At 44.1% G+C, this 26827-nt stretch overlaps 1 protein-coding gene across 4 annotated transcripts in view; it reads left to right on the top strand.

Annotated features, from left to right (window-relative positions):
- Positions 1 to 26827, top strand: part of sclt1 (sodium channel and clathrin linker 1) — a 189831-nt gene that overhangs the window by 132919 nt on the left and 30085 nt on the right. For all 4 annotated transcript variants that reach the window (XR_011353954.1, XR_011353956.1, XR_011353955.1 and 1 more), the window contains exons 17-21: positions 6803 to 6948; positions 8694 to 8886; positions 16905 to 17101; positions 18873 to 18951; positions 23011 to 23106. Coding sequence is in view for 1 of the 4 variants with exons in the window: in XM_069925989.1 (XP_069782090.1) it covers positions 6803 to 6948; positions 8694 to 8886; positions 16905 to 17101; positions 18873 to 18951; positions 23011 to 23106 (711 nt within the window). In the remaining 3 variants the exon portion in view is untranslated. The remainder of the gene's footprint in view (positions 1 to 6802; positions 6949 to 8693; positions 8887 to 16904; positions 17102 to 18872; positions 18952 to 23010; positions 23107 to 26827) is intronic.

Genomic DNA, 26827 nt, shown 5'->3' with positions numbered 1-26827 from the left:
ACATTTGGACAGCAGTCAACCAATTACACTCCCTATCCCTCACCATAGGGGCAGGCCTTCCAAAGGTACTAATATCTCTCCAATCACCGGTTCTGGTGGGGGGGGTCGTGTAGTGGCCCGCGGACGTCACCGCAGGCCAACACAGAAGACACAATTCAAACACGGCAATTGAGCAGACTGCACGAAGTGTCAATGGCCTGTTCCCGTAGGCCACTGCAAAACTGGCTCTGCCAGCCATTCGCCAGGAACAGATTGCAAAAAGACCAGTAGGCACCCTGGTTGGCACAAATCACACCTGTCGACCATGCTGCAGCAAAATGGGCCGATCCAGCCAATCGCTGTTGGCGGGTCTTAAGGACACCAATCACAGCCTGAAGGGACACAGATAAAAGAGAGCAGCCAGTTCATTAAATTAGTGTCAACTACGCTGCTTGTTGTTTGTGACTGATTTCCGAGCTAGAGCGTCGAGATGTCACAGGTACCTTATTATTCCATAGGAACTGTCTAATGTGGTTGTTTAGTAGCTTTAAGAAGTTTTTAGGTAATGGAATAGGCAATGAATGGAAAAAGGTATTGCAGTCTTGGCGTCACTTTCATTTTGATGCAGTTAACCTTTCCCACCAAAGTAATCAGTAAATATAGTGCTCAATTTATACAGCATGGGAAATTTGGTAGCTCTATTACGTACAATTTAAACAGCATGGGAAACTTGGTAGCATTATCGCATACAATTTAAACAGTGTCGGATAATCAATAGCACTATTGCATACAATTTATAAATACCATGGGAAAAAGCGTCAGCAGACCTGTCCTCCTAGAATTCCATGTGGGAGAGAAAGGGCTGTGTGCCTGGCTGCATACATGGAGCATTCATAGAAGGGTTTCTCTGCTGCACGGCATTTTAGGAAGTAAAGTCCGTCATTGCTCTTTTCCCCAACGGTCTTTATAAATTGTGTGCTATAGTGCGACCAATTTTCCCACACTTGCCTGATTGCAACGCTGGCGTCTGCAGATGCTGGAGATTGTACTAGAGGTCAAAGCCACTTTAAAGGCTGATTGGCATTTGACTCCTGGGATCACTTGCAAGTGTGAAGGTTTGTTCAGATTTTGCAAGTTATTGTCAGTTGCTATTCCAAGATATTTTATTCCATCTGTCTTTCATTTAAATTTACTTCCCTTTTGGCATCTTTCATATTCAAAATTTGTTAATGGCATTATCTCACTTATATCCATATTTATTACCATTGAAACCTCTCTCCCTCTCTCTCTCTCTCTCCCCCTCTCTCTATCACTTCGACTTTCCCATGGAAAAGTTTATATCTTCATTTAAACTTTTCTTCCAGCACTCACGCAAAAACTTGGGTCATTTCAATACCACAATGCAACTACCTCTTTCGGTTTCTTCATTTACTGGCACTTCAGTTCATATGTATCAGTTTTACCAAGTATTGTCCTAACCTATTAGCCAATCTGCATTTAACCAGGATATTGATCTGTATGACAAAGTTTTTTGTGGGTCCCTATTCTTTTTTGGTAACACTGTAATAATCGGTTGAGAATGACTCCAGAAGGGTCTGTGTTTCCACAGTTTTGTCCAGGACATTCATTAAAGCATTCATCAGAGGTTGCCATTTGTGTTGTCTGGGTATTCGATGCAATAACAAACAGAAGAGAAGTAATTAACTGCAAACATCAGTTTGGATTGCTGGTAAATGCTTACTTATGTGGGGGTTCTTCATCCATGTAAATAAATGCAGAAGTCCTGAACTAACTTTGCAGAAACAGCTGCAAAATCTGTCAAGATACTCTACTGCTGAACTTGAATGCATGCCATAGCAGTGGAATGCCATCTTATTGAGCTCACTGATTTTATTGAGGAATATTGGGACTACAGATAAAATACTACAAGGAAAAGTTGTTTTATTTTGAAATTGTTTAAACTTTGTTTAAAAATTTTTGCTTATGTTTTTGAATGAATACAATTTGTTTGTTTTTCAATAGAAAACCATAGAACATCACAGAAACAGGCCCCTTTGGCCCTTCTAATCTGTGCTGAACCATTTTTTTTGCCTAGTCCCATTGACCTGCACCCAGTCCATAGTCCTCCATTTCTCTCTCATCCACGAATCTGTCCAAATTGTTTTTAAATGTTAAATTTGAGGCCGCATTCACCACTTCAGCTGGCAGTTTGTTCCACACCCCCACCACTCTCTGTGTGAAGATGTTCCCCCTAAACTTTTCCCATTTTACTCTTAACCCATTCCCTCTGGTTGGTATCTCACCTACCTTCAGTGGAAAAAGCCTATCTACATTTATTCTATTTATTCCCCCCTCATATTTTTAAATACCTGTATCAAATCTACTCTAATTTGTCTATGCTCCAGGGAATAGAGTCCCAAGTTTTCCCTGTAACTCAGATCCTGAAGTCTGAGTAACCCCTGAATAAATACCCCCTGCACTCTTTCTATCTTACTGATATCGTTCCTGTAGTTAGGTGACCAAAACTGAACACAATATTTCAAATTTGGCCTCACCAATGTCTTGTACAACTTTACCATAACATCCTAACTCCTATTCTCAATACTTTGATTTATGAAGGCCAATATGCCAAACGCTTTCTTTACAACCCTATCCACCTGTGATTAAACTTTCAGGGAATTGTGTATCTGTATTCCCAGATCCCTCTGTTCTACTGCACTCCTCAGTACCCTACTATTTATTGAGTCCTTTCTTGGTTTGTGCTTCCAAAATGCAATACCTCACACTTGTTTGCATTAAATTCCATCTGCCATTTTTCAGCCCTTTTTCCCAGATGGTCCAGGTCCCTCTGCAAGTTTTGAAAACCTTCCTCACTGTCCACATGACTTAAAATCTTAGTGTCATCTGCAAACTTGCTGATCCAATTTATCACATTATTGTCCATATCATTGATATAAATGACAAACAACAATTGTCCCAGTAACAATCCCTGACGCGCACAACTAGTCACAGGCCTCCAGTCTGAGAAGCAATCATCCACCATTACTCTCTGGTTTCTTCTGTCCAGCCATTGTCAAATCCAATTCACTACTTCAAGAATACCTAGCATCTGAACCTTTGTGACCTTAACCTCCCATGTGGGACTTTGTCATAGATCTTACTAAAGTCCATGTAGACAACATCCACAGCCTTTCCTTTGTCAACTTTCCTGGTAACCTCATCAAAATACTCTATAAGATTGGTTAAACACGACTTACCATGCACAAAGCCATGTTAACTATCCCTAATTAGTTTCTCGCTATCCAAATAATTGTATGTCCGATCTCTTAGAACATATTCCCATAATTTACCTACTTCTGATGTCACGCTCACCGGCCTATAATGTCCAGGGTTACTTTTGGAGCCATTTTTAAACAAAGGAACAACGTGAGCTACCCTCCAATCAACACTCCTGGCTATAGAAATTTGAAATATTTCTGCCAGAGCCCTTGCAATTTCTACACTAGCCTCCCTCAAGGTCTGAGGGAATATCTTGTCAGGTCCTGGGGATTTATCCACCCGTATTTGCTTTAAGACAGCAAGCACTTCTTCCTCTTCAATTTTTATAGGTTCCATGACCATACTACTTGTTTTCCTTACTTCCTATGACTCTGTGCCTATTTCCTGAGTGAATTCTGATTTAAAAAAAATCATTTAAAATCTCCCCATCTCAAGCTGACCACTCTGTCTTCAAGAGGACCAATATTGTACCTTACTATCCTTTTGTTCTGAATATACCTGTAGAAACCTTTAAGATTTTTATTCACATTGTCTGCCGAAGTAACCTCATGTCTTCTTTTCCCCTTCCTGATTTTTTGAGGTTTTTCTTTCATTTTTTTTATGCCTCAAGAGCCTCATTTTGCCTATACCTGCTATACAGCTCTCTCTTTTTCCAAACCAGATCCACAATATCCCTCGAATACCAAGGTGGCCTATCCCTGCTAACCTTGCCTTTAATCCTGACAGGAAATACAAACTTTATACTCTCAAAATTTCACCTTTTTAAGGTCCTCCACTTATCTCACACATCCTTGCCTAAAAACAACTTATCTCAATCCATGCATTCTAGATCCTATTTCTGCAATTTAGAATCTCAACCCGAGGCTCAGATTCATCCTCTATAATTTAAAACTAATGGCATTATGATTATTGGTCCCACATTTTCCCTTACATATACTTCTGTCACCTGCCCTGTGGGGAAAACTCAAGAGTGGACTTTGCTAACTGTCAAAGTTTCAGTAGAGTTTTGGAGGGGAGAGATAGATCTATGCGCTGAGAAAGGCTTTGCAGCATCCAGCTATAGTCTGGGCCAGCAAGATGCGTACTCTGTATGCAGATGCAGTCACTTAAATATGGTATTCCAAAAAAACTCTAGCGCATTAACACTTCCCGACTGTGGTGAATATTATTTTCTGCTTTTAATGCACTAGTGTTTTCTCTGATACAAAAATTATTCTTCAATTAACTGTATCTGAAATGCAACTGAATATCTTTATGAAATTAAGAAATCATTCCACACCCTAAGCTATTAGCCTTGTCATTTCACTCTGTCTTGGCCCACCTGGAGAACAACACCTCATATGCCAGGCTGCTGTTTGTTGACTTCAGCTCAGTGTTTAATACAATCGTTCCCCAGATGCTGGTGGTGAAACTGTCCTTGCTGGGACTCAACATCCCTCTATAACGGGATTCTGGACTTCCAAACCAGTCTGTCCAGGTTGGTAGCAGAATATCGAGCACAGTCACGTTGAACACTGACACACCTCAAGGCTGTATGCTCAGCCCACTCCTGTTCATGCCTCTGACACACAACTGCATCGCCAGATCCAGCTCACAACAGGAGTTTGTCTCATCAGCAACAACGATGAGTCGCACTACAGAGAAGAGATGGTAAATATCATGAAATGGTGCAAGAGTGACAACCTGAGTCTCAACATGGACAAGATGAAGGAGATAATTGTGGACTTCAGGAGGACCAGGAACAACCATCCTCCACTACACAACCACAACTCCGTAATAGAGACTGGAGAACCCCAATTTCCTTGGAGTTCACTTAACTGGTGACCTGTCGTGGACACTCAACATCTCCTCACTTGTCAGGTGCAACAGCAACTGCACTTCCCTAGAAGAATAAAGCAGGTAAGGTTACTGGCCACCATTATATCAACCTTCTATAGGAGCTTTATTGAGCTGCATCACAGTGTGGTACATTTAATGCAGAGAAATGGGTCATAGGTCAATCCACAGGACCATAAGAGTGGCAGAGAGGATCACTGGAGTCTCCCTCCCAACCATCAATGTGATCATTGTCTGAAGAGGGCGCACAAAATCATTGAGGACCCCTACCACCCTGCACACAGCATCTTTCAGCTGCGCCCATTGAGGAGGAGATACAGGAGTCTCTGAGCCAGCACCACCAGGCTGAGGAACAGCTTCTTCCCATGGGCAGTGGGAATGCTGAGTGACCAAAAGAACTGCTCACACTAACCATCAAGGACTCTTATTTGTACAGGACAATATTTATTCATTTTTAAAGATCTAATACTTGACCTACATATGTATTGTTTGTCTGTATGTGTTTTTTTATCTGGCTGTGTGTCTGCATGTTTTTGCACTGAGGACCAGAGAACACAATTTCATTGGGTTGTACTTGTACTTGTCTCTTTTAAAAAAAACAATTGATAATTACTGTTCTGACATTTGGAAACATTTTCATTTTCACCATGAGATATTTTCATTACAAGTGTTACGGGCTGTATTATATTTTATATTATATGTAAATATGTTTTTAAAAGAGAGAGATTGTAGGTCACTTCACAAACAGATACTTCGCATCTCATTCAAAATGCAAGAGCTTTGCTGAAGCCAGGGATTCAGGCACCAGTGATTTTTGCAAAGACAAAGGAACTACTTTGGAAAGAATTTCAAAAGCAGGTGCAAATGGAAATATCCAGGCTCAAGTGCTGATGAAGATCTTTCAAGGATTGGGTTTGGAGCTTTGGGAGGGATTCTGGTTTTTTATAAGCAGAAAGAGGGAGGAACAATGCAGTTTCTTCTCCGTGAGAGAGAGATTCATTCTGCTTTTGAGGCTGCAACGTGGCAAGCTGGCAGACTTGTTGAAAACCCTATTTTGAGACGGGTTGTGAGTTCTGAGTTCAGCCTGTTGAAAACCCTTGTCCTTACAAGAGGAAATGGCTGGCTAGAGTGTTTCTCCTGAAATAAGGAAACAAGAGGAACTCTGTTGTGACCTGGAAGAAGAGGTTATATGGAAAAACCCATGATGAGGCAAGTTTCTTCGCCAAGACATTGAAGTGACTGTTCGAAGGAAATCAGTATGTGTGTGTCCAACGAGCAACGAATCTCTCTCTGAAACCAACAAAAACCTTCCTGAGTGGTAACTATTTACCTTTTAAGCACCAGAGCCTGGTGAAAATTCATAAATGTTAAATTCTGTGCACTGCATAAAGATTGCCTGATACTGGTGAATTTGGAGAAGTGAGAAGTAAATGATTGGACTATTAAAGCAAAGAACTTTCCTGAACATTACATATACGTGCACTTAGAATTAGAAGGGGGTTAAGTTAATTTAATAATTATGTTAAAGTTTGATCCTGTTTTTATGTTTAAAGAAAATTAAAAGCAACTTTTGTGTAAGTAACCATTTGTCTTGGTGAATTTCTATTGCTGCTCTGTTTTGGGGTCCTCTGGGCTCATAACACAAGTCGCCTAACTCTTCCTTTAAAATCCTCTGTTGAAAATTCTAATGTCAAACCCTCCGTTTCAGATTTATCGAAATGGTTCAGGCAATGAAGAAGATTGCAGGAAAATTGATGAACTACACCAGCGATGTCTGAACGCAGAACGTTCAAAAGATGACCTTCAGATTACTCTACAGGCTGCCCAAAATAAAATCAGGAAACTTGAGATGAAGTAAGAACGATATTGCAATGTATTGTTTCTTGGTTTCCAATGTATTCCTCATGATTATAAGCTATGTGTTTGTCAAATTCAAAGTGTAAAGTGGCAACATTAGCATTGGAATTGCCTTGCACTGTGAAGTAACACTTCCAAGAGCTTTACTAATCTTTGCCAATGGTCTCTTAAACCTCATGTAGATTTGCTCTTTCAGTTAGAAAGCCATGCCTCATCATCCCATAATTGAGAATAACTCAGACTGAGGAACCATGCCTAAACTTGTCATTCCATATAAGTGCGAATAAAGTTTTTAAAAAATGCAAAAACAGAAAATGCTGGAAATATGTAACCGATCGGGCATTACCTGAAGAAAAAAATAATATAACCATTTCAGATTGACATTTAATCAGAATTAAGAAAATACCCAAAATGTTTGAAGTTGCAGAGAAGGAAGAGGGATGGAGAAATCAGAACAAAGGGAGTCTGAGTAACACGGTGGTGGGACAGGTTGAGAGGGTTTGAAGTAAAACAGAGCTTTGCAGATGGTGTGATTGTGGTAAAAACATGCAATATGGAAGGAATTCTGTGAAAGGAGACAGAGTGAAAAGGGAAGGGAGAGACAGAACTAGAGGAATGGAGGCAATGGGATGAATATGGGGTTGAAGGGTGCCCAGATAGAAGATGAGGTATTGTTTACCTAGTTTGCAGGTGATCTCAGTGTGGCAGTGCACGAGGCCATGGATAGACATGTCAGCAAGGGAATGGGATGGGGAATTGAAATATGTGACCACTGGGAAGATGGTGTGAAGTTTTGTTGACTGGAGGAGGTATATGAGAAAAGCTGAAGGAGGAGAGACAGTTGGGTTGTGGGGTGGGGGGGGGGGGGGGGGGCTGTGGAATAAAATCCTGGAACTATGAGACACTGCTGTTGTTCACATTGAAACTGGTTGCTGAAAATGTGAATTTTAACAAAAGTGCTGGAAATACCCAGCAGATCCAGTGGCATCTGTGGAGGGGGGAGAGAGAGAGAGAGAGAGAGAAACAGTTAGGAACATGTGCTGTTTGTACATTAACTGAATTCATTCTCTGTGCAGCTTTGATTATTTATTTATTTATTGCTAAAAGTAATATTCCAGTAAATCATCCAGAATGTATAAAAACACATTTTTGCTTAAAGTTGTTATTACTTGCCCAGAATGGAAGAATTGTAAATAGTGATCTCAAATGTTTTAACGTGCTTTAAAAGAAAATACATAGACTGTACTAAGTGGTACAGTCCAGGGCTAAATTGTTGGGATGAGATTGCTTCTTACAGTTGAGTAGTAAATGAAAATTTACTTTAGTGCCTCCTTGAGCTGGAGGAACGAGAAGAGTGTTGTGTGAAATACACATTGGTTGTGAAAAATATTTTGTGTCTTTGCTAAATATTCCATTCAAGTTTAAAAAGGGAAACACTAACAGAATCTGCTTTGAAGTTCTGTGCTGTAACCTTGTTTGGTTTGAACCTGTTTGACAGTCAGATAGCGTTGAGATTGAGTTTTGGCTTTAGGTCTCTGTGATTGGTTACTTTGTGTTCAAGCCTGGGGACTGGAATCTTTGAAGAGGTGTCCCAGCTGAGCAATTTTCATCAAGAAAGAAGAGGTGGATTTTCAAGAAGGGTCTCTAACAAATATAATTTGACTATATTTCCTACCAGTATGCACAGAAAATGTTACCAGTAATTACAGCAGTAACATTCTATATATGTGCTCATTTTACAGTCAGGAGGAGGAGCTGTCCCGTTGTAAAGAAATGATCCAGAAACAGCAAACTAGTCTGGAGAATATTCGTGAAGATTGTGATACTGTCAGTGAAGAACGGCTGAGGTTGCAAAAAGAAAAGGAGCAACTTCGTAAAGAGATGGAAGAACTGAAGAAAGTTAGTCTGGATGTTCAAAGGAAAGCTAGGCAACAGGTATGGGGAAACAGCAAGAAGCATTTGAAGATGGTACTAGGTCAAATCTTCATGCTACCGTAAAAAGAGAGAAAAGGTTCATACTTCATTTGTAGATTCTTTGTCAGATATTGGGGAAATTGTTGTGGTAGGAAAAAAAAGGTCCGAAGGGTTAAGTTGTCTGGTCCTAATGCTGGCAACTCCATACAGGCTTTAAACGGATCATAGATCTGCTCAGAATCTCAGATGGCAATGACAACAACCTTGCACTAAATGTTAGCAAAAAAAAAGATTGTGAACTTCAGGAATGGGAAACCAGAAGAACACAAACTGGTTCTCATCAAAGAGATCAGCAATGGAAAGGGTAAATAACTTTTCAAATTTCTGGGTATCAACATTTCTGAAGACATTTGCCAGTGGCTATAATTCATTAGAAGTCTAAGGAGATTTGGTATGTCACCAAAAACTCATGCAAATTTCTACAAGTTTACTGTGGAGAGCATTCACATTGGTTGCTTCAATGTCTAGTGTGGAGGTGGCAGTGCACAGGACAGAAAAAGGCTACAGAGGGTTGTAAACTCAACTAGTGCCATTATGGGGATTAGTCTTCACTCAGCAAGGATATCTATGGAGGCAGTGTCTCAAAAAAGCAGCCACTATTAACAAGGATCCTCACCACCGAGGCCGTACCCTTTTCTCACTGCTTCTATCAGGGAGGAGGTACAGGAGCCTGGCTTTACAAAAACAGTTTCTTCTCCTCTGCCATCAGATTTCTGAATGGACAGTGAATCACTACCTCACTTTTTTCTTTTTGCACTAATTTTTTAATTATGTATTTACAAAATTATAAATAGCAATTTTGCTCATGTAATGCACAATACTGCTGCTGCGAAACAACAAATTGTGTGGCACATTCAGGTCAACAAACCTGATTCTGTTAAAGGAGCCGACGGGGTTTGTAGGTAAAATCCTGGAACCACGAGGTCTATGCACAAGATGGCGGCATCTGTGCTCAGCAGCAGCCACGAGAGCTGCAAACTCCAGGAAGCAGTGGACAGAAATAGGAAGAACTACCTCCATTGAGAAGGAGAAGCAGAGGCTCAGCAGCTGAGGGACCCACGCAGGCTGTGGGCAACTTGAAATCGGGGGTTCTGGAAGGGTTGCGGGCTGCAGGCTGCTGGAGACTGGCTCATGGGATCCCGGCAACTGGGATTCAAGAGGGTGCTGCGGGCAAGAAAGTTTCCAGAAGAGCCTAGGGCGCTCAAGGCTTCCTGAGCATGTCGGAGGTGTGGAACAAGAAGTTGTGGGAGCGCTGGAGGAAAAATCCATAGTCACTCAGTGACTCTGAAAGGACTCTTTTGCTTCATTTTGTCTCTTACTGTAAGGGGTGGCCAGGAGACACTAATAGTGACAGTCTGAGAATAACAAGAGATGATGATCTTCTTATAGCATTGCACAGTTCTTTGAACTCCAGCACCTATGACGGGATGCATTTGAACCTCTGGATCAATAATCCACACCGTTTGATACTCTGAGTGGTTGAATATATCATTGCAGAATTTAGGTAAACATTCCAAGGTGCTAGAAATTCAAAGGTATGGAGTATAAAATCAGGGCACAAAATGAGTGGATTGTTTAGATGGGGGGACTAGATACAGAGCCGTTGTCATGCCCACACTCCTGTTCGGCTCCGAATCATGGGTCCTCTACCGGCATCATCTACGGTTCCTAGAACGCTTCCACCAGCGTTGACTCCGCTCCATCCTCAACATTCATTGGAGTGACTTCATCCCTAACATCGAAGTACTCGAGATGGCAGAGGCCGACAGCATTGAATCCACGCTGTTGAAAATCCAACTGCGCTGGGTAGTTCACGTCTCCAGAATGGAGGACCATCGCCTCCCCAAGATTGTGTTATATGGTGAGCTCTCCATTGGCCATCGTGTCAGAGGTGCACCAAAGAAGAGGTACAAGGACTGCCTAAAGAAATCTCTTGGTGCCTGCCACATTGACCACCGCCAGTGGACTGATATCGCCTCAAACCGTGCATCTTGGCGCCTCACAGTTCGGCGGGCAGTAACTTCCTTTGAAGAAGACCGCAGAGCCCACCTCACTGACAAAAGACAAAGGAGGAAAAACCCAACACTCAACCCCAACCAACCAATTTTCCCCTGCATCCTCTGCAACCGTGTCTGCCTGTCCCGCATCGGACTTGTCAGCCACAAACGAGCCTGCAGCTGACGTGGACATTTACCCCTCCATAAATCTTCATCCGCGAAGCCAAGCCAAAGAGATGGACATAAGTTCAATGAAATTTGGCTGTTGTGTTAGAATAATATTGATGTTGCAGAATGACATAATGAAAGCTGGCAAAGCTGGAACTTCTCAAATTTGAAAAAAAGCTTTAACATATCTTCAAATAGGTATATGCATTTTGAGATTGTAAGTTTGCAAATTATTTGAGCCATAAAATACCACAGCACAGAAACATCACATGAAACAATGAGCATTTCTGACATTTCCTTCCCACTGTAATAGAACCCCAGAGCACTACAGCACAGAAATAGGCATTCAACTCATATAGATGGTGCCAAACTATTTATTTCATAGTCCCATCGTTTTACAACAGAACGTAACCCTTTGTACCCCTCCCATCCATGTACCTAACCTTTTTTTTTCTTTGGCTTGGCTTCGCGGACGAAGATTTATGGAAGGGGTAAAAGTCCACGTCAGCTGCAGGTTCAATTGTGGCTGACAAGTCCGATGCAGGACAGGCAGACACGGTTGCAGCGGTTGCAGGGGAAAATTGGTTGGTTGGGGTTGGGTGTTGGGTTTTTCCTCCTTTGTCTTTTGTCAGTGAGGTGGGCTCTGCGGTTTTCTTCAAAGGAGGTTGCTGCCCGCCGAACTGTGAGGCACCAAGATGCACGGTTTGAGGCGATATCAGCCCACTGGCGGTGGTCAATGTGGCAGGCACCAAGAGATTTCTTTAGGCAGTCCTTGTACCTCTTCTTTGGTGCACCTCTGTCACGTTGGCCAGTGGAGAGCTCGCCATATAACACGATCTTGGGAAGGCGATGGTCCTCCATTCTGGAGACGTGACCCACCCAGCGCAGCTGGATCTTCAGCAGCGTGGACTCGATGCTGTCGGCTTCTGCCATCTCGAGTACTTCGATGTTAGGGATGAAGTCACTCCAATGAATGTTGAGGATGGAGCGGAGACAACGCTGGTGGAAGCGTTCTAGGAGCCGTAGGTGATGCCGGTAGAGGACCCATGATTCGGAGCCGAACAGGAGTGTGGGTATGACAACGGCTCTGTTATCTTTGTGAGGTATTTCAGTTAGTTGTTTTTCCAGACTCTTTTGTGTAGTCTTCCAAAGGCGCTATTTGCCTTGGCGAGTCTGTTGTCCATCTCGTTGTTGATCCTTGCCGAGATAGGTAAACTGGTTGACCGTTTTGAGTTTTGTGTGCCCGATGGAGATGTGGGGGGGCTGGTAATCATGGTGGGGAGCTGGCTGATGGAGGACCTCAGTTTTCTTCAGGCTGACTTCCAGGCCAAACATTTTGGCAGTTTCCGCAAAACAGGACGTCAAGCGCTGAAGAGCTGGCTCTGAATGGGCAACTAAAGCGGCATCGTCTGCAAAGAGTAGTTCACGGACAAGTTTCTCTTGTGTCTTGGTGTGAGCTTGCAGGCGCCTCAGATTGAAGAGACTGCCATCCGTGCGGTACCGGATGTAAACAGCGTCTTCATTGTTGAGGTCTTTCATGGCTTGGTTCAGCATCATGCTGAAGAAGATTGAAAAGAGGGTTGGTGCGAGAACACAGCCTTGCTTCACGCCATTGTTAATGGAGAAGGGTTCAGAGAGCTCATTGCTGTATCTGACCCGACCTTGTTGGTTTTCGTGCAGTTGGATAACCATGTTGAGGAACTTTGGGGGGCATCCGATGCGTTCTAGTATTTGCCAAAGCCCTTTCCTGCTCACGGTGTCGAAGGCTTTGGTGAGGTCAACAAAGGTGATGTAGAGTCCTTTGTTTTGTTCTCTGCACTTTTCTTGGAGCTGTCTGAGGGCAAAGACCATGTCAGTAGTTCCTCTGTTTGCGTGAAATCCGCACTGTGATTCTGGGAGAATATTCTCGGCGACACTAGGTATTATTCTATTTAGGAGAATCCTTGCGAAGATTTTGCCTGCAGTGGAGAGCAGCGTGATTCCCCTATAGTTTGAGCAGTCTGATTTCTCGCCTTTGTTTTTGTACAGGGTGATGATGATGATGGCATCACGAAGGTCCTCAGGCAGTTTTCCTTGGTCCCAACAAAACTTGAAAAACTCATGCAGTTTGACATGTAGAGTTTTGCCGCCAGCCTTCCAGACCTCTGGGGGGATTCCATCTATACCTGCTGCTTTGCCACTTTTCAGTTGTTCAATTGCCTTATATGTCTCATCCTGGGTGAGGACCTCATCCAGCTCTAGCCTTAGGGGCTGTTGAGGGAGCTGGAGCAGGGCGGAATCTTGGACTGAGCGGTTGGCACTGAAAAGAGATTGGAAGTGTTCTGACCATCGGTTGAGGATGGAGATCTTGTCGCTGAGGAGGACTTTGCCGTCTGAGCCGCGCAGCGGGCTTTGGACTTGGGGTGAGGGGCTGTACACAGCCTTTAGAGCCTCGTAGAAACCCCTGAAGTCGCCAATGTCCGCGCTGAGCTGGGTTCGCTTGGCGAGGCTAGTCCACCACTCATTTTGGATCTCCCGGAGTTTGCGCTGAAGATGGCTGCATGCGCGACGGAAGGCTTGTTTCTTCTCTGGACAAGACGGCTTTGTTGTAAGGTGAGGATGGTGGGCAGCTCGCTTCTTTGCCAGCAGCTCCTGGATTTCCTGGCTGTTATCGTCGAACCAGTCCTTGTTTTTCCTGAAGGAGAAGCCCAGTAACTCTTCAGTGGATTGCAGTATGGTAGTCTTCAGCTGATCCCAGAGGGTTTCAGGGGACGAGTCCGTGAGGCGGATTGCATCGTCGAGCTTTGCTTTGAGGTTTTCCTGGAAGTTTCCTCTCACTTCGTTTGACTGCAGGTTTCCAACATTGAACCTCTTTCTGGGGGCTCTACTGTTCCTGGGGTTTAGCTTGAAGTGAAGGTTGAGCTTGCAGCGAACCAGCCGGTGTTCAGTGTGACATTCCGTGCTGGGCATGACCCTGGTGTGGAGCACATCTCGTTTGTCTCTTTCTCGCACCAGGACGTAGTCCAGGAGGTGCCAGTGTTTGGATCGGGGATACATCCAGGTAGTCTTCAGGCTGTCCCTCTGTTGAAAAAGGGTGTTTGTAACGACAAGCCGCTGTTCTGCGCAGAGCTCCAACAGGAGGCGCCCATTGTCGTTGCACTTGCCGACACCATGCTTGCCCAGGATTCCTGGCCAGGTTTCTGAGTCTTTGCTGACGCGAGCGTTGAAGTCACCAAGGATGACAACCTTGTCGGCTGTAGGGGTGCGTTGAATGAGGTTGCGCAGGTCAGTGTAGAACTTGTCCTTTTCTGCTGGTTCTGCCTGGAGGGTTGGAGCATAGACACTGATGAGGGTGATGCGATGCTTGTTTTGAAGGGGGAGTCGCATGGACATGATCCGGTCCGAGTGGCCTGTCGGGAAGTTTTCGAGTTTGGAGGCAATGGAGTTCTTGACCATGAAGCCTACACCAGATAGGCGTCGTTCATCCAAAAGCTTGCCAGACCAGTAGAGTGTGTAGCCTGCGCCGCGTTCTTGGAGGCTGCCTACATCTGCCAGACGGACTTCACTGAGAGCGGCTATGTCGATGTCAAGTCTGAGGAGTTCATGTGCAATGAGGGCAGACCGACGTTCAGGTCGGTGGCTGTCAGCCTTGTCTAGCATGGTTCTGACATTCCAGCATGCTAGCTTGAGTTTGTGAGCATCTTTTGAGGGGGAGGACGTGGAGGGGGAGGACGTGGACCTGTCCTCGGGCCTGCGCAAAGGAGCTTTTAGGTGGAGTGCAGTGTGCGCAGTACTGGCCCCACCCTTTACAACCATGGTTCGTGTGCCGTGGCCAAGCAAGCTGGGACGTGGCAGCGAGGTCCTTGGGTCGTAGCTTTTATATCGGAGTGGCCTTCTCCTATGCAGTTTTCTTACCCGGGCTGGAGGGGCCTGCCTCCCCTCCTAGGTCGGCCCATACTGCCCGGACTGGGGCCGCCGCCTCCAACTCTTTGTCCGGACCGGGGCCTCCGTCTGCCTCACTCGACCGAGGCCGGGGCCTCCCCTTGCTCCTGCCCGGATTGGGGCCGCCGCCGCCGCCTACCCTCTGCCCGGACCGGGGCCGGGACTGCCGCTGCTTTCCCTGTGCCCGGACCGGGGCCGCTGCCTCCATCTTTCTGCCCGGACCGGGGCCTCCGCCTGCCTCACTCAACCGAGGCCGGGGCCGCCGCCTCCCCCTTGCTCCTGCCCGGATCGGGGCCGCCGCCGCCTACCCTCTGCCCAAACCGAGGCCGGGGCCGCCGCTGCTCTCCCTGTGCCCGGACCGGGGCCGCCGCCTCCAACTTTCTGCCCGGACCAGGGCCTCCGCCTGCCTCACTCGACCGAGGCCGGGGCCACCGCCTCCCCCTTGCTCCTGCCCGGACCGGGTCTGGGGCCGCCGCTGCTCTTCCGACCAAGCCCACGGGCCAACACAGGCCTCGAGCTGGGATCCGGACCAATCTTCTCTTAAATGTCGAAATTGAATCCACATGCATCAGCTCCGCAGGTGTCACACTCTCACCACCCTCTGAGAGAAGTTGTTCCCCTGAACATTCCCCTTAAACATTTCACTTTCACCCTTAGCCCATGTCTTCAAGTTCTTGTCTCACCCATCCTCAGTAGAACAGCCTGCTTGCATTTGCCTTATCTAATCTCTCATTCTCTAATGCACCTGGGAAAAACACTCTAACCTCTTCAACCTTACTCTGTAGCCCAGCTTTTCAAGTCCTAACAGCATTCTTGTAAATTTCCTCTGCACTCTTTCATTCTTATTGCTATCTTTCTTGTAGCTAGGTGACCAACACTGCACATAATACGCCAAAGGCAGCCTCCCAGTGTCTTGTACAGCCAAATTCTGTATTCAAATCTTTGATTTTATAAGGCCAATGTGCCAAAAGCTTTCTTTATGACTGTCTCTACCTGCAACTCCAGTTTCAAGGAATTGTATATTGACATTCCCAGATTCTACTCTGTTCAGTAACGTTCCTCAGTTTGCTACCATTTATCCTGGTGTGTCCCCCTAAAGTGCAACACTTCACACTTGTCTGCATTAAATTCCAATTTAAGCCGATTCTTCCCGCTGGTCCAGGTCCTGCTGCAAGCTTCGAGGACCTTCCTTGCTGTCTAATATACCCTCTCCCCTCTCTTTGTGTCAAATATTTTAAAACTTTTACTCTTTATTTATTTATTTATTTGTCACTCTTACCAAGTGAAAAGGAAATTAACGGTGCAAACCTTCTTTTAAAAACCAAATGTTTTGAGCAATTTGGTAATGATTGTTTCTTGCTTTTTATTAACTTTTGGAAAAATACAGTTTGTTGGTGTTTTGTGCATTTTCAGATATTTCCCAACTTTTCCACCATATGAACTAATAGTGCAGTCATTGAGGTATTACACGCAGTTATGTTTAACTACCTTTCGCCAGTACCTAATGCTGCATTTGCTTGTCACCCATCTTTGGCTCGTCCTGGCCAAAATATTTTTGAATACCGAAATACTTGTGTGTAACAAATTGCTCTGATTCGTTGAAGGAACCTGTGTAATCTCTGACTTTAATGTGGCAAGAAATCTATTTTCCATGTTTCCCTGTATCATAGAAACATTAGACCATTAAAATCATGCTGGATATGCAAAGCAATCCCATTTCACAACTAATCTCTGTCAGTAAGTGTTTTCCCAACACACCCACCAAGTCTCCCCATATTCTATCTTACCTACACTTATATTGGTGCTTTTTGAAATATAGACTTTTTTTGTGCACGGCAAACAAGAGAATAAGTCTAAACTCATTGACAATCCCCAAGTTTTTTTTTCATGTAGGTAGCAACTCTGGAACACGAGTGCTCACTGAAGGAACATGGATTTGAAATTCAACTGAGGGAACTGGAGGATACTAAACGGAATTCAAACACTGAACTGAAACGCTTATTAGCAGCACAGCAGAAAGCAGCCAGTCGATGGAGGGATGAAGTAAGGAAGCTAACAGAAGCCTTTGAAACTAAACAAAACAACCTGAAGTGAGTGAATTCTACTGTGTTTAGCCTTGAAGAGGAATGGCTATAAATGAGTTTATTTTCATGTTGTTAAAACTGTACAAGGCAAGTTTATCATCATCTGATTGTACAACCTGATGAAACAGCGTTCTCTGGTCCTTGGTTCAAAACCTGGAGACGCACAACCAGATATAACATTCATACAGTCAAACAATGCATATGCAAGACAAGTATTCGTATAAATAAATAATATTGTTTTGTGAATATGAGAGTCTCGGATGGTCTGTGAGAACAACTCCTTTGGTCATCTAGCATTCTTACTGCTTATGGGAAGAAGCTGTTCCTCAGCCTGGTGGTTCTGGCTCTGATACTCCTGTATCTCTTTCCCAATGGGAGCAGCTGAAAGATGCCGTGTGGGTGGAAGGGGTCCTCAGTGATCTTGGGCACCCTCTTCAAACAATGATCATGGTGATTGAGGGGGAGGGGGGAGGAAATGGGGGAAGGAGGAAGCCCCAGTGATTCTGCTATTCTTGTAGTCTTGTGGATTGACTTCCAATTAATTTCTCTGCAGTAACTGCACCACACTGTGATGCAGCCAGCCTGGATGCTCTCAATAGAGCTCCAGTACAAGGTCGACATGATGGTGGCCAATAATCTTGCCCGTTTCAATCCTCTCAGGAATTGAAGTCGCTGTTGCACCTTCCTGACAAGTGAAGAGATGTTATATGTCCACAGTAGGTCACTAGTTAAGTGGACTTCAAGGAACTTGGTGCTCTCTACTCTCTCCATGACAGAGTAATTGATGTCACTCTAATACAATTTATGAAAATCTCAAACACTGAGAAATTCATTTGTCATGTTTCCATGAGCAGCGTTTCCATCTGAAACATTGACTATTCCTTTGTATTCATTTATGCTGGCTGAACTGAATTCCTCCAGCAGTTTTTTTTGTTCTTAATAATGCTATGAAGAACTAACTCTGTCTTGATGGCTAGAATAATTGCCTCCTGTGCTATAATTGTTATTATATTTGCTTGTTATGTAAGCTCACCTGAAATAATCTGCAAAGTGTCTTATTCATATGGACTTTCTCTTTCAGAAACAAAATTAATCTGAATGTGCGATTTTATTTTTCAAGTTCATTTCACTCTTTCCCCAAAATTTGCTACATACTACTTTGCTTTATCGCCCAACTCGATCTGCTGACGTCTCTCCATTGTGTTTTTCCAAAGTCTAGTTGGGATCTTGCTCAGTGTATCACCTTATATTTCTGAATCCATCCCCAGAGGATTTGTGAGATATAGCATGTAAAAAGAAAATTGTCCACGTGAAATGGAGTAACTAACGCTCTGGATTCAGTCTTCAAGCTGAAGGTTCTAACCCTCAAACACTTCTCTTACCAAATAATCCTTTAAATTGTTATGCCTTGAAGTTTAAAAATCATTGATTTTTTTTTTGCAAATCTTTATTACCATTTTGTATCAGGAAACATTTTTTAGGTCTGAATGAAACCTTACAAAATACTTGAATGCCTTGATGGTATTTTATGTTAAAAAAAAATCAAACCTTAAAATAAAGAAAATTCATGAATTGCATATGCTGAAAATTAAAACAGCATTCGTTTCTTGTTTGTGGAAAAGTCAAAATATTTCAAAACTATTTTACTTTTCTCAAGTACTGAAGTTATATTCATCTCAACCTCAAACTGTAGTTTAGGCATGTTGTGAATATTAACCTTTGAGCTAAATAACTCGAATTCAGTATGTCTTCATTCTTTCTTCCCATTTGCTAACAGGTCTGAGCTCAGTCGACATAAGCAACACTCCCAGGAATTGGTTTCCCAGCTGGAGGTTACACACAAGAAAATAGCAGAGGTGAGATAATTGATCTCATAACACTAATTATTAGCATATTTAATTTGAAGTTGGAGATGTTCATTGTTTTTCAGCTTGGTGCACACCGTTTAATATCCATTGAATATAAATATTTAACTTTCTATGAGCAAGATGGGATTTTTTTAAAAAGAAGGAAAATTCTAATCCATATACAGCAAATAAACTTCTCCATTCTCAAATTGTCCTTCATTGTTATTAGTGGTATTCCAAATAGCAGTGGAAATCAGCACTGATTACTCAGTTAAAAGCATTTGAAATAGAGCTGTGATTTTTCAAATTGTGTCCACGCTGCTGAAGATCCAGCTGCGCTGGGTGGGTCACGTCTCCAGAATGGAGGACCATCGCCTTCCCAAGATCGTGTTATATGGCGAGCTCTCCACTGGCCACCGTGACAGAGGTGCACCAAAGAAAAGGTACAAGGACTGTCTAAAGAAATCTCTTGGTGCCTGCCACATTGACCACCGCCAGTGGGCTGATATCGCCTCAAACCGTGCATCTTGGCACCTCACAGTTTGGCGGGCAGCAACCTCCTTTGAAGAAGACCGCAGAGCCCACCTCACTGACAAAAGGCAAAGGAGGAAAAACCCAACACCCAACCCCAACCAACCAATTTTCCCCTGCAACCGCTGCAACCGTGTCTGCCTGTCCCGCATCGGACTTGTCAGCCACAAACGAGCCTGGAGCTGACATGGACATTTACCCCCTCCATAAATCTTTGTCCGCGAAGCCAAGCCAAAGATACACATGGTCAGGATTACATGGTTAATTGCTCACTCGTCTGATGTCCATAATGCTTAAATATGAACCTGGTGGTATAATTTAGGATGTAAACATCTTCACATGGGATGGCATTGACTTCAAGCAACTTGTCTCCACATCTGTTATTTAAATTGAATCCATTTCCCTGTGCTCAAGAGTGCCTTAATTTTAAATTTCTGGTGATTACACATTGAAAACATTTTAACATTCTCAAAATGTATGCAGATTTTTTTTATTCCCTTTTAAAGCAAAGCATGATTGAAAATGCTGATGAGTTTTGGTGGAATTTTATCTACAATTGTCTTTATTGCAGAGACTGAAAATATTGTAACCTCAAATGATTTTGAGTGAGAAAGCTAAATTGCTATTCTAGCAGATGGAAATTATCAACAAAAACACAAGGTGGAAAAGCTGAAAAAAATTGGCTTGAGTCTATTTCTCTCCAGTTGGTCATTAAAACTTCAAATTTTATTTTTGCTTAACACATGATTAAATTTGCTGAATTGATATTTAATTTGCCATCAGTTCATCAATCCCTGAGATGTCACATTACATTTCTAAATCAAGGGGTATTAATGCATATAATGCCACAAAGAGTTGATTATCTTTGTCTAAAAAAAAATACATATATCTGGAGTAGTGAAACTCATGGTAATGGCCAAGAATTGAATTTTTACCTCTCTGTTAAGTACACGTTTTTCTGTTCAGCTATAGAAAATCAAATTGATGATATACAACAGGTCATCTGAAGTTAGAATTAATAGCCTGCCTCCTGAACAATGGAAAGGAAGGAACAATAAGTAGATTGAGATAGTTATTGAATGTGACTGGGCAGAGTGAAGGGGGAAAAGATTTTTTTTAAATTAAAAAATCTCTGAATCCATAATTTTGTCCCATTTCTGACCACCAAGGCAATGTGGGATGAAGACCACAAATCTTTGCCATTGACACTGTTTAAATAACAAGAATGGCCATGGGCCATTTCCTTGGATTTAGTGAAATAAATATGAATTTCATGACACTATAAAGTGGTGGGGATTATGTAATTCTTACAGTTTAGACAGTTGTTACAAATTAGCAAGCCCTTAACTATCTCTAACATAGAAATAGCAATGGAAAAGTCACACAACAATGGTAAATTGAAAAAAAAGATGGTCTTTCAATTAAACTTTTCCTCACATAACATTTCTCAAATACTGTAAACTTAATGCAAAATTAGCCCCTACTATGTGTAAAATTGTGTGTGTGTGTGTGTGTGTGTGTGTGTGTGTGTGTGTGTGTGTGTGTGTGTGTTTTCAAAGTCCAGTCCATTACAAGGGTTTCCTTTGGAAATGTCAATTTTAAAGTTCCATTTCAAATTGCTTGTTGAACACCAGGATCTTTTCTTTAAATTATGTTCCATAAGTTTTTTTTGAGCAAGTATGGCACATCAGCTTTCTTACAAACTCACATATCTTTCCATGAGTCAGCTTTTGGAGGGCATTCTTCTCGCTGGTGTATTTCCATGTTTTCCCCTAGCTTTTTATGGTTATAGAATTGATTTTCTTGATGATAGAACAGCAGTCTTACCTTCTCAGAGATTGCTGCTTCCACCCTGCCCTTCACAAAGATCAAGTTTTATTCAGGTTGGTTCAAAATATCGCTGCTTTATACCCCCCCCTTTTCACAAAGGACAGGTTTTATTCAGCTCCATGTGCTTTGCCTCATAAAATAATGTTCTCCAGCCTTCTTTATCCTGCCTCTCTTCCCATGTGACCTGACTTCACACAACTTCAGTCTGTTTTACAAAACCTTCCCTGTTCCAACATTTGATTTTGCAAACTCTGGTACCTGTCACTCAAATAGATCTAGGGTTTGCAGTATTGCCAGCACTAGGTTGAATGTATCCACTACTGTTCCCTTAAAGCACATATTGCCCTGACATCCATTTTAATTGCATTATTGGCTTGTCTGCTATACTCAGCGTTGCCAAATTAACATCTTCACAAGATAAAAGAACAGAAGTGGACCATTCGGCACATCAAAACTGTTCTTGTTCTCTCTTAGTATCATAATGTTTGTCAAAGTGCTGTGGTGTCTGTACCCATGTAACCAAGCCCACTACATAACCCAATATTACTTCAAATATTATCAACACATCCATTACACAATGTGAAGGATGAGTCAGCCCAAATCATCCAATAGCACCACAAATTAGAACTCTAAACTCACCATGTTGCTATTATTTTTAACATAACAATGAAAGGTACTTTGACACACCATTTCTGTACTACTACATTTTGGTCTAAACATTTCTTCCCTGCCTGGGGTCGATGATGGTTTCCATTCAATCATGATAGATTACCCAAATTTGCAAAGCTTTTGAACTTTGATGAGATCCTACATGCGAGATTGGGCTGGATGGTGAGAACATATGGGATCCAGGGTGAGTTGGTCCATTGCAGACAGAATTGGCTTTGATGGTAGGAGATAGAGGGTGGTTGTGGACAGTTATTATTCAACTTGGAGGATTGTGATCGATGGTTGATATGCTTGAGGGATTGATGCTGAGTCCACTATTGTTTGTATCTGTTTTAATGATTGGATGACAATGGAGTTAATGTATGCTTGCAGACGATGGCAAAGTTGGTGGAATAGTCAACAGCGAAGAAGGTTACATACCCAAGGTTACAGTATGATCTAGAACGATGAACTGGGAAGTTGGCCTGAGAATGGCAGGTAGAATTTGTTTTGAACAAGTGCTGAGTATGGTGCATGGTTTTGGTCACCCAGCTATAGGAAACATATCATTAAGCTGGGAAGGGTGCAGAAAAGATTCAGAAGATTGTTACCAACACTGGCAGGACAGATTGGGTAGGCTTAGTATTTTGTCCCTGGAGTACAGGAGCCTGAGGAGCAACCATGAGGGGAATCTAAGGCGAGAGGGCATTGATTGAGGATGAGAGGGGAAAGATTTAAAATGGGCCTGAAGGGCATCTTTTCACACAGAGGGTGGTCAGCATACAGAACGAACTGCCAGAGGAAGTGATAGAGACAAATATAATTATAAAATGTGAAATGCATTGAGACAGGGACACGGGTAAGAAAGGTTTAGAGTTAAATGGACTGAACTTGGGCAAATGGGGCTAGATTGGGTAGACAGCTGGGTCAGGTTGGGCCAAATAGCCTGTTTCTGTACAGTAAAACTCCACAACTATGAATATCGAGAAAGCCTTTTGGTTCACGTCTTTATTTTGTAAACATTCATCTTTAATACATTTCTATTTTTATCTGGAGCAGTACGAGAAGCAGCTGTCAGAAAATCAGGAAAAGATTAACAGACTTCAAAGGCGGCTGTCTCACTCAGAGCACAGAGCAGCTACAGCCTCCCAAAAGGTAACTGCCAACAGTTATTGAAGCTGGTTAAAGCTAATGGATAATTTAAACTTTTGTTTTGAGATATGTTTTTCTGTCACAAGTAGAATCAGCAGATTTTTTAAAAAAATGGATATTTAAGATTAATGGTTTATTAATTATATAAATGACAAGCGTAAACCTTCCCATTGATTGAAGAGAACAAATGTAAGAATGCCTTGGGATAATGAAGAACAGAACGTTTATGTTCAGTTTTAAGAAACCATGGGGATGCAATTCTACTTGTTTTTTGACTGCCTCTTAATGGTAGGTGTACTGAGGTGCAAGGGGAATTTCAAAAGTCATAGTGATCAGTAAAACTTAAACAATCCAAATCCACTTTCAGACAGTCCAAAAATAGCCTGGTTCAGAGATGAGAGAGATGCTTGGAGGTGTTCAGGGCAATATGTTTTTGGCCCAATAAAGGGAGAAAACAAGGCTGGACTTGGATCACTGGGGAATTTTCAGAAAACAGTGATCATATTAAGCAATGGAAAAATTATGTAGAGGTTAAAAAAATTCAAATGAAAAAAAGTCAGTTTCATTGTGATGGGAACAGATCAGTCAAGGTGAATTTGAATTAGTATGTCAGGGAAAACTGTAATTGAACAATGGGAGGCTGTGATAGTACAGATCTATCACCAATGTATATAGTGTATATACTTACAGTATCTAGACTGTGCTTACAGCGATTGGCTGAGAGCTAAGCCACACCTATTGTCTGGGCCTTAAAGGGTTGTGTCCCTAGCCAGGTCGGATCATTCCGGACTGGTTGGCCACCTGTGAAGAGCTCCTGTCTTTTGCCAATAAAAGTCTTGGTTTGGATCAACAAGTCTTTGATTCTTTCGATGAGCTGTACAATTTTATTAGCAAAAAGAAAAAAGAATTTTTTTTTAAAGGGATGGAGCGTCTGACTCGGCCAGAAAAACTTGACATCGACCCACAGTCAGCTACAGCCTTCAAAACCTTTAAGTTCTGGCTGCTGAACTTTGAAAACTTCCTGAGATTCATTCAGGTAGAGGAGGATAACCAGCGTATAACAGCATTGCTGTTTATGGTGTCCTTGAGAGTCTACAAGAACATCCAGGATGAGACCACTTACACCACAGCCATAAAGATACTGAAAGAACTGTGTGATCAACCGGTGAACAGAGTTCATGCCCGGCTCGTGCTTGCGTCGAGGAAGCAACAGCCCGCCGAGTCCAGCAGGGCATATTTACAAGTATTAAAGGCGTTGGGCAAGGACTGTAACTGTGTGGACAAAACTGCTGCCGAGATCACAAACGATCTCGTCCCGGATGTCTATGTGGCTGGGCTCTGATCGAACAAAGTGAGGCTGCGCTTGCTTGAGCAAGGGGTATAAAAACTAGAGGACGTGGCCCGGATTGCAATCACAAAGGAGGGTGCAGCCTTAAAGTCCAACGAGTTCTCTAGGGACTGGACCCCTCGTTCTGATGTGAGTAGAGTGCCCTTCTACACTACCACCCCCCGAGATACTGACAGCCTGTCGGCTGCTGCTATACTGCCCCATGCGAACCCAAGATGTTATTATTGCGGGAGGGACAAGCACAGCAGGTCCCAGTGCCCAGCAAGAAAAGCCAGGTGCCAGAAGTGCCTTAAAAACGGTCACTTTGCTGCAGTCTGTAGGTCTAAAATGGCCGCCAGCAAACACAGTGCCTCATGTGAAGCCCAATCGCCACTATCCCATTCAAACTCTTCTTCCCCAGAGCTCTCGTCCAATGAGAGCGAGGGCTCCCCTGCACGGCAACGTCTGACGTCACGGAGACGCTGAACCCAGAAGGAACAGCCCACCCTCGCAACCACGGTGTTGGCCCGCCTCTCACCCCCGTGCGGAACACTTGACCCGGCCTCGGTCCCGACTGTGGCAACCACTGCTGCTGCTGCCTCCACAACCACCCCCAGGGCCGACGCTACCGCCGCCACAGCCATCCCCGGGGCCGACGCTGCCACAGCCACCCCCGCGGCCAACGCTACTGCCGCTGCTGCCTGCTCCCCATCTGCCGCTGCCTACGCCGCCGCCAATGCGGCCACCACGACCGACTGGGGACCCGCCGCGGCCAACCAGGTACTCACCCTAGCATCCATCGCTGACGACCGCCGGGGCCCGACCGCCGCGACCGACGACCTACCCACCGCCAACCACAAGCAACTACAAACCCCACTACTTACCTTTCATCCGCCGACGCCGCCACAACAGCATTTCAGGGAGGTCCTCCAACCTGCTCCTCCAGCGTTGACTATGTTTATGACGTCATCCCGTTGCGTGACATCATCATGCGGAACGCCCCTGTCAACTGGATCAGTGGCTGCTTCAATAACACTAAACCAGCAATGCTCTCATCCCCTCACCAGAGCAATGGAACTGATTAAAGTGCATGGACACTACACCAATTGCTTATTTGACTCTGGGTCAACTGACAGTTTTATCCAGCCAGATCTGGCCTTCCGTTGGGGACTTGACATTATCCCCACTACCCAGAGGATCTTATTAGCGACAAGGTCGCACTCGACCGGGATAAAGGGGTATAGCATCTCCATGCTGGAAGTACAGGGCGTAACGGTCACCCACTTCAAATTATTCGTCCTTCCCCAATTGTGCGTCCCAGTGTTGCTGGAATTAGACTTTCAGTGTCAGTTCCGAACGGTGTCCCTACACTTTGGGGAACCCCACGCCCCCCTCTCGGTCTGCCATCGCCCCACCCCCGAAGCACCCGAGCAACCCGCACCCGTGCCCCGAGGCCAATCCTGCGGCCTTTCCACACTCCGGATTGCCCCGCCAGCACTCTTTGCAAGCCTCACCCCTGGCTGGAAGCCTGTGGCCACCAAAAGTCGGCAATATAGTTACGAAAACAGGCAATTCATTAGGAATGAGGTGCGTAGATTGCTGGATGAGGGCATCATCGAACCCAGTTCAAGTCCCTGGAGAGCCCAGGTGGTGGTTGTCAAGAACGGGGAAAAGCTACGGATGGTGGTCGACTATAGCCAGACCATTAACCGCTTCACGTTCCTGGATGCGTACCCCCTGCCACGCATCAGGGATGTGGTGAACCAGATCGCCCAATACCGCAAATTCTCCACCATTGACCTACGTTCGGCCTACCACCAGCTCCCGATCCGCTGTGAGGACCGACCATTCTCGGTCTTTGAAGCGAATGGGCGGCTGTATCAATTTCTCAGGGTACCATTTGGGGTCATGAATGGTGTCATGGTCTTCCAGCGGGAAATGGACCGGATGGTGGACCAGAACGGGCTAACTGCTACCTTCCCGTATCTGGACAATATCACCATCTGCGGCCATGACAGGCAGGACCACGACGCCAACCTAGACAAATTTCTTCAAACTGCCCGTCGGATGAACCTGACTTACAATTTGGACAAGTGTGTCTTCCGGACCACACGACTCGCGATTCTGGGTTGTGTGGTGGAGGACGGGATAGTCATGCCGGATCCTGACCGCATGCGTCCCCTAATGGACACCCCCCCCCATCCCCCCCATACCCAGAAAGCGCTCAAACGCTGCCTGGGCCTTTTCTCATATTACGCTCAATGGGTTACACACTACGCCGACAAGGCGCGTCCTCTTATCAAGACCACCTCCTTTCCCCTCTCGACCGAAGCCAGAGCGGCTTTCGATCGAATCAAATCCGACATCGACGCTGCACGCGATCGATGAGTCTGTCCC

This window comes from Narcine bancroftii, chromosome 3 (assembly GCF_036971445.1).
Source record: "Narcine bancroftii isolate sNarBan1 chromosome 3, sNarBan1.hap1, whole genome shotgun sequence".
NCBI classification, from domain to species: domain Eukaryota; kingdom Metazoa; phylum Chordata; class Chondrichthyes; order Torpediniformes; family Narcinidae; genus Narcine; species Narcine bancroftii.
This window is presented reverse-complemented; position numbering and strand designations above follow the sequence as displayed.